An 8,302-nucleotide genomic window follows, 5' to 3' on the forward strand; every position below is an offset into this window, starting at 1 on the left:
GCACAAAGCGGTAAAGACGAGAAGAAGCATATCATCATGTTAGGATACCTCCTGGCTGCCTGATGTGGTATTCTGATAAGTCAGCAAGCGGCTACAGCGACACAGATCAGAGCGGGCTGTGGCAAGTACATCCACCAAGATGATCCAGATTATATTTCTGCTGCTAAATCAGCCTTTTATTCACCAACATCCCAATGACAAGTGTACAACTTGTCCAAACCTGCTGAGTCCAAGCAACATCCTGAAGGTCGCCATACCATAGCAGTTTTTTGAGACAACAAAGGGTTGTCATGGTACGTGTTTTGTTTTTTCTCACAAGGTGGCTCTACTCCAAGAAAAGGGGCAACAAAGAGCCATTTCTAGAGGAAAGAAACAGGGGAAGAAGGAAAATTGGAAGGAAAGTTTTGGCACCTCTTTTCTGCAGCTGGATTCAGACTCCAGTTCATAAATATACAAGATCAAATCAACAGGAAAACAAAACTGGCTTCTCCCTGTGGGGGTCAGAAGAGGAGAGCAACTGGAATCTCATCATTTGATTAATAAAATGACTGAGTGAACATCTGTAAAGCACAAGAATGATGGAAAGGAAAGGAGGAGAAGAAGAAAGAGGAGGAGGGGGCGTCTCTCTCTCTCTCTCCATGACTTGGCTCCTTAAAAGAAAGGAAAAAAACAGACTGGAGAAATGAAGGAGTCGTAGGAAGAGGGGTTGCGCAAGACAAACTCTTCCCATTGAGGAGCAGAAATGTTATTGTAAGGTCACTTGTAAGTTTTCAGCAAGGCACCCCCCCCCCCCCCCCCCCCCCCCCTAACAGGCCTGCTCCAAGCCAGCAGTTCACTCTCCCTCTGGCCAAGGGTGTAACACAGCAGCCTGAGCCGGGAGTCTGAACTCAGTACAGTATCATCAGAAGCTTATTTTACACCAAAAAGCTGTCAAGAAACAAAAATCAGTTATTCATACGCCAAGTTGATCCCAAGAGTCAGGCCAGGAAAGGGCACAAAGTCGATTACCATGTGAATGGTGGCAGTCTGGCTCCTCCATGTGCGCTCTGTGAGCAGCTCCATGGGGTTTGTGAAGGATAACAGGAGCAAAAAGGAATTCTATTTAACGGAGCCCAAATCCATTCAGCTAGCAGGAAGAGTGTGTGTGGTCTGAAAACGCTCCCGGCGCCAACTGCCCAAACAAACTAATGAGCATTGTACACAGGCAGCAGTTTGGTATAATTTAATTTCCTTAAAAAAATAAATAATGAGAAAAGAAAATTCTCCTCCTGTGCATCTGAGCATTAGCATACAGCTGAGAGTGACAAATACTGAGACTTGTTGAAATTCCACATGAATGCTAATTGAAGTGGCCATTAAAGTCAGTCATTGAGGGGAGTGTAGCTCACAGGGATTATATGACCCCGCTAAAGTAAACACCAACTGACCTCCATTATGACTACTTATCACAGCTACAGGCCTTTCCTTTCTTTGCCCATAGAGGGGTGAAGTCTGACACATTCCTCCCTCCGAGTGTTTCCTTCAGAGCTCACAGGGTCAGCAGTGTGCGCTGAAAGATGAGGAACACTGCTTGTTTCGGCGGTGCTAACATTATTTCCGTGATAGAAACTAAACGGTCGCAGAGAAGGGAATATTAATTCCACCTGGCTTAGAGGAGAGGGAGGTGGAGCGGGAATAGTTGTTGGTGCACCTCTGAGGTTTTCCAAATTGCTCTGTGCTCCTTGGATGTCTCATTATCATGACTTTTCTCAGGGTAATTTCAGCCTGCTTAATAAAAACACGCATATATTCAGACGCACGAAAGCAGTGCCCTCGTAACTCCTTCTCACGCACCTCTAAATGGCAGCGCCTCAGCATAACAAGTCCCCCGTCCACTGTGGGTTCTAACAGAAGGTACATAAGTCAGGTCTACAGGGATGAGGAGTGTTTAAAATTAATCACTGCTGCCCTGTCCAACCTGGGGGGACCACAGCACTTAATAATCCATCCATTGTTCTCTGCAAATGAGCCCAGACTCACATACAGGCTGCACTGAGAGTTGCTGGGTGTAAAGGTCAGCTCATGCCTTGTTTTAACGATAGCACATTAAGTTAACTTACTTCCCTCAACTTTACACTGGTCATAAACGGGAGGAAATGCAAAGAGAAACAGGGAGGGAAAAGGTGGACATGTGTGAAATGGGTGGCCGGCCGTGCTGGTGTTCTAGTTTGGAAACAAAAGTATCAACCAGACTGGAGTTAAAGGGATAGTTCAGTTTTTTTTGAAGTGGGGTTGTATGAGCTCTATGTGACCACTAAGGACGTTAGATACAGTAGAAAGTTGTCTCCTCTCCCTCAGTAACACACAGACTGTAATCGATGGTGACGAGGAAATAGGCGCTAACAGGGACAGACCGTACCAAGTTCAAAGGCTATTTTCTCTGCCTACAAGAACTAAAATCAAAAAGTAATACCACAGTTTAAGAGTACGCTACATAAAATATTATTTAAGTGCATTTAGTCTTCGGAAATATAAACATTTATCCGACCTAACTAACTGGTCATGTATCCTTCCGTGCAGCGCTAGTGCGCTCCGTCCCCCCTCCTCCTTTCAGCTGTAGGGAATGTAAACAAGCTATGCTTCGGGTGCCGGTTGTAGCCTCACGTAAGTTTGATCAAGTATCGTAATTCTTTTGTTTGTACTCTAAGGATTGTGTGGCAGAGTAGGAAATTCAAAATGAGTGACTATGGCAGCGACGATGAAGTCACACTCACTTTGGAACCAAAAGGATACCTGTATGAACCGAAGTAGCTACACAGAAGAAGAGCTGCTACAGATGGCGACTGAAAGGAATACAGAGGAAACATCCGCGGACACTGGACATCAAGATAGAGTCGGAAAAACTTCATCGTCGCTGTCATTGTCACTCATTTTGAATTTCCTACGCTGCCTCACAATCCTTAGTACACACAAAAGAATTACGATACTTGATCAAACTTACACGAGGCTACAACCGGCGCTGAAGCATAGCTTGTTTACATTCCCAACAGCTGAAAGGAGGAAGGGGGACAGAGCACACTAGCACTGTGCGGAAGGATACATGATACAAGGATACAGTTAGTTAGGTCGGATAAATGTTTGTATTTCCGAAGACTTAATGCACTTAAAAAAATATTTAATGTAGCGTACTCTTAAACTGTGGTATTACCTTTTGATTTGAGTTCTTGTAGGCAGAGAAAATAGCCTTTGAACTTGGTACGGTATTTCCCTGTTAGCGCCTATTTCCTCATCACCATCGATTACAGTTTGTGTCTTACTGAAGGAGAGAAGACAACTTTCTACTGTATCTAATGTCCTTAGTGGTCACATAGGGCTCATACAACCCCACTTCAAAAAAACTGAACTATTCCTTTAAGGAAGAAGTTCTCATGTTGGTGATTTGGTCAAAAAAAAGGAAAATGAACCTACCTTTGTTTCTTATACATAAGTGATGCATTAAACTAGGATTTAGACATGAACCGTGGAAAAAAAGAGCGTATCACAGAGCAGCTTTCAGCACAGCTCTCTCTTCTTTTCTCCCTCTCAGTCTCCCCAGCTTGGCCCACCACCACTGTTACACCTTCTTACTATTCAGGAGCTATTTAAAAAATAAGAGGACTTTGGGGCATTTGGTTACTGAGAAACTAGTCTCATTATGGTTAGAGGAAATGGAAAACTGTCTGGGAGCCAAATGGCCTTGTGATTTTAAAAGCCCCTGGCATACAAAGCATCTCATAGTACCTTCTTGTTATGAAGCCATGATGTAACGCTGCTATAAAATGTATACTTTCCAAAAGGGTTGCAAAGCACTTTCTGTATGCTCTAAGCTTCACCAGATGGTCTCAGAGGAGAAGCAAACATGTCTGTGATGTTAAAGTGGAGAGCCATACATTCACAAGCAGCACGACTGTACGAGAGGCCTGTTTCTAATTAAATTGCATCCAAACAGGACCTTTCAGTGTGAGCGTGTGAGTGTGTTCACTGTTAGCCCAGCCCGGGTGCATAACAGAGACACCTGGTGCCTCTCTGTTTCTCCCAGGGTGCATTTCTGCAGATCCATATGTCCAGGCGGCTGCATTCCTCTGTTAGTGGAGCCCAGTGGTCCCCGGGCCTGTCACCACATTAGAGGCTCTGCTGGGACACATCAGTGAGCACCTCCTCCAGCTGCTGGGGGTGGCGGAGCACCAGAGGGAGAAGGGAAGGAGGGGGGGCGTGGATGGAGGAAGTGCAGGGGTTCCTGAGGAGGGGGGTCTTCAGGAGTAATTCTTGCTTGGCCAGTTGCTGCAGCAGAAAAGAGCAGGGGTCCATCTGTGCCTTTGAGAGTGTGTTTTTGTGTGTGTGTGTGAGAGTGTGTGGCAAAGGGGTAAGGGGTCCAGGGTCGGATGACGCCTGATGACTGACAGCAACAGGCTTTAAATCGTTCACCCAAATCTACTGTCTTCTAAAGTACATTGTTTGAAAAGTTGGGTCAGAAGCAGTTCAGGAACAACTGCGGCTCCCTGCTTCAATTTCACACTCAGTCAGACGAAGCCTGTCCTTTATAATTCAATTCACATTTATCAAAGATGTCATCGTACATTGTTAACTTTTACTGGGACAGTTTTACAGCTTCTCTGGCCTTAACTTCACAATAAAAGCACACGCTCCAAGTCAAACCCCCAGACTGTTTTTCACAGGATGTCAGAGTCAAGATGTTGCATTTGGCGTGTGACACAGAGCTCACTGTATCGCTGCTTCTGCTGAAAGAAATATGTGATATTCACACTTCACAGGCTGTCAAACATCATTCAGAATCAACTAGCTCAGACTGCCTGCCAAGTGGTCCATAAACTAACTTTTCTGTCGGATGTAGACTAGTTCAGACCTCAGCTCTCCATCAACACAGCAGATTCTCATTCTGGTTCTCCTCCACTGACATCTGTTAATCTGTAAACACACAAAATTGCCCACCTAATCTTATTTAGCCTCCACATCTTGTTTACTTTTGCTTTAGTCGTGCCGTAAAGGAACAGCCGCCACACTGTGAATGAGGCATTGTCTACACACCCACAGATCTAATCTCACCCTCTAAACCACCGCCAGCCCCGTCTACCTCCAGCCCCGACAGCCACATGCAGGTATTGTACCTATCAGACGCCTCTTGAATTCACTTCTATGCTGTGCTGGAGCTGAGCGGAGGATAAAGAGAGACCCGCTTGTTTTGCCAGTCAATGTGTCTGGCTTTCAGATTTGTCTCATTAAACCAAGAGTATAAGTTTCAAGTTTTGCTTTGGTCTTTGACTCATGGCCCTGGATTGCATCAGACACGCTTCAGCAGTCAGTGATGGTGGATGAAATCATTCAAGTTGCCTTGACAGTTTTTCACAACTTGTTGACAAGCTTCTAGTAAGTTGTCCTTTTAAAGCAAAGTATTGATACTGGCAAAACAACCAGCGCTGTGATTTGTGGTCAGACTGAGAGCTTCCACTCTACTCTCCGCTCAGGTTTTTGGATATGATCACACACACATTGATGTGAGGCAGTCCTTTGGTCAGCCACGGGAGAGCTAGACTTTTACACTGACTCGAGGTCTTTCACCCTGAGAAGCTGAGGGATGATGTTTGTTTGGTTTAGCTGTAGTGAATGTGAGCACAAACACACACTCACATGCATACACCGCCATGGCTGCAACACACACAAACTTAGGGTAGGGGGGTTGGCTTGCCCTCTGTCTCATTCCCCTTCCTGGTGTTGATTTTGGGCCCTGTTTAGAGATTTTTTTTTTATATTTCTTAGTTTTCCATCTTTTACTTCTTGGTGTGAAAAAAATGCAAGGAGCCAACTGAGACTTTCTTCATGCTCACAAGAAACCAACCAGTCAAGTTGAGTTATAATGAGCTGTGAAACCTGGGTTAGCTCCAGGTATAAAATTTGCAACAGAAGCAGGAAAGAAAGGGCGTTTATAAAGCAGCTCTCACCTCGCGCACAGTCGGTCAGCAAAGCGGCCTCGAAGAAGAACAGCACAATCTTCAGGACAGACATACTGTCCAAAGACAACTTCATGATCCCACAATCTGAAAGACACATGGCCACAGTTAGATAAGGTGAACAAAAACAGCAGCACTTATCACAAATAAGAAAATAAATACATACCTGGGTTTAAATAAATAAATAAAAACATAAAATTCTGTTAGTATAAAGTACAGTTATTGACTTTGTATTTAACTCTGTTTTTAAGACATTTAACCACTTCAGACTGTCTTGACTTTTTTTTAACTTGACCATCCACAGTAGACTCTTGGGATATTTCTATTTTTGTTACAGAGACTGTGGGGTTTTAAACAAACATTAAATAAAATATGTCTAAAACCAACAACACAAAAATATTTCAACATATTTATAACATTAATTTGAGAATCCAGGTTTTGGAGTTTTCCAGTTTGGGGTTTAATATAAGGTCCAGTGTTCTAGGTATTTAAGGACTGAAGTCGTACAATTTTGTGTCGGCACAGTTGAAAAAGGTATTATCAAATTAGCTTAAATAAGCCTACCGTTTATTAAAACGTCTCGTTTAGCTGTTTGACTTTGCTAAACTCACAGTAAATTTCACAGGGGCTGATTCCATGTAGCTCTGTTATAACTGTGTAAAAACGTAGAAAGAAAACAGAAAAAAGTCAAGAATAATGACTCCACCACTTTACCTTGTTATTTGATGAATGAATCCAGTCAACCTTGTGTCAGCCTCTTGACAAAACTGCTAGTAGCTCCGGTCCGTAGTGAGTCCATGAATCAAAAGTGACGCGGCTGACTTTTAATCGACGTCTAACGGACCAGCGCGCGCTCGTCCCTGATAAAATGTGTCGGTTACAGCGTTTCAAAGAAACTGGACTTATCCATAAATCATCATAGAGGTCCCATATGTCAGTTTGTTAGAAGTCAATCCACTCTGTAAATCCCTCTTCGTCCACTGAGTGACTTTTCGAGGGCTCCCTGAGAGGAGACTTGTTGTCCGTCCCCAGCGCTGCAGCTGCGGGCCAATCACAGGCAGCGGAGTCCGGACACATTTAACTCTTTATCTGTCACCCACAGACATACCTCTTCATCACACAGCGTTTATCTCACCACTGTCAGCCTAATGTACGAGAAAACTGATAACAGCTGTGAGATTGCGGCAGGAAGCTGGACAAATATCACTGTAATATAAAGCCATACAGGACAATTTAAATGGGTGAATACAGTAGCCCACAGCTATTTTACTCGGATATACGAGAAAAAAAACTCTGAAAAGAAAAAAAAAAAGGAGGATGCAGGTTTGGCTGATCAGGGATCCTAATGTTGACACCTCAACAGTAACTGCGATTAATTTTTTTTAAATTACATTGGAGAAAAAATATTTCCATACGCAAATATAAATAAACGAAAACACTATTTTACTAGTACCACGATACGAAGAGGTGCTGCCATCTAGTGGTCACTTTACCGAACAGCTCAGGTCCTGCAAAAAACTGCTCACCACAATAAAAAACTATCCTTCATGAAATGCATTTTCAAAACTGTGTTTGTGCTTCTTTTGTATTTAATTCTGCTGTGTTGGGTATAACTCTCATATAAGGTTTAAAACAAAGACTAGTGGTCCCAGTGCTTCCTAAGCATGCTGAAAAGGTGTTCACCTTTAAATGTTTCCTTGTTCCAGAAAGTATGAATTTCATTAAAACCAAAATGTAAACTTCTAAAAAAAACTTCTTGAGGGTATTATTTTTAAGTAACAGAGCCTGATATGCTTACTTTAATAAGGCGACCATTAGCACTGGTTATGTCTGACCCTTAATGTTTTGACCTTCTATTACAATCTGATATCTTATTTTGTTAACATTTTTTTTAACAACTATAAGTTTAATAAGGCTTTTGTAAAACAAAAAATCTAAAAAAAAATACGTCCAACCTATACCTTTACGTACTATTATATATCACAAAAAATAAACTGATGATTTGATGCAAGGAATACATCACCCACAGTGGAAAATCAGAAGTTTGTCATAATGTGTCACTCAAACTCCTTAAATACTGATACTTTAAGCAAAGCAAGGTGCTGCTCATCTGATGAGTAGGCTCTCACTGCCTACTCAAGTGGCAGGAAAAGCTGACAAATGGTAACCAAAATAGCTTCAGCCTGAAAATTGGACTCTTTGGAGAGCTAGTATTAAAACAAAAATGATTATCATTTAGTTTTCAACCCCCTCTGTATTTGAGATTTTTCTCTTTCATGATTAAGAGTTATCTTGTTTTATAGAAAAATAAAGTAGCT

General features: G+C 42.6%; 1 protein-coding gene across 1 annotated transcript in view; it reads right to left on the reverse strand.

Annotated features, from left to right (window-relative positions):
• LOC141806023 (fibroblast growth factor receptor-like 1) overlaps window positions 1-7,023 on the reverse strand; it is a 31,195-nt gene extending 24,172 nt beyond the window's left edge. The window contains exons 1-2 of the mRNA XM_074691243.1: window positions 6,699-7,023; window positions 5,976-6,071 (exon numbers count right to left, since the gene is read on the reverse strand). Of these exons, the coding sequence (XP_074547344.1) occupies window positions 5,976-6,060 (85 nt within the window). The 5' untranslated portion in view covers window positions 6,061-6,071; window positions 6,699-7,023. The remainder of the gene's footprint in view (window positions 1-5,975; window positions 6,072-6,698) is intronic.
• Between the last annotated feature and the right edge of the window lie 1,279 nt (window positions 7,024-8,302).

The sequence above is a fragment of the Halichoeres trimaculatus genome, unplaced genomic scaffold (assembly GCF_033239565.1).
Source record: "Halichoeres trimaculatus isolate MK-OKI-2021-1 unplaced genomic scaffold, fHalTri1.1 fHalTri1_scaffold_17, whole genome shotgun sequence".
Classification (NCBI taxonomy): Eukaryota; Metazoa; Chordata; class Actinopteri; order Labriformes; family Labridae; genus Halichoeres; species Halichoeres trimaculatus.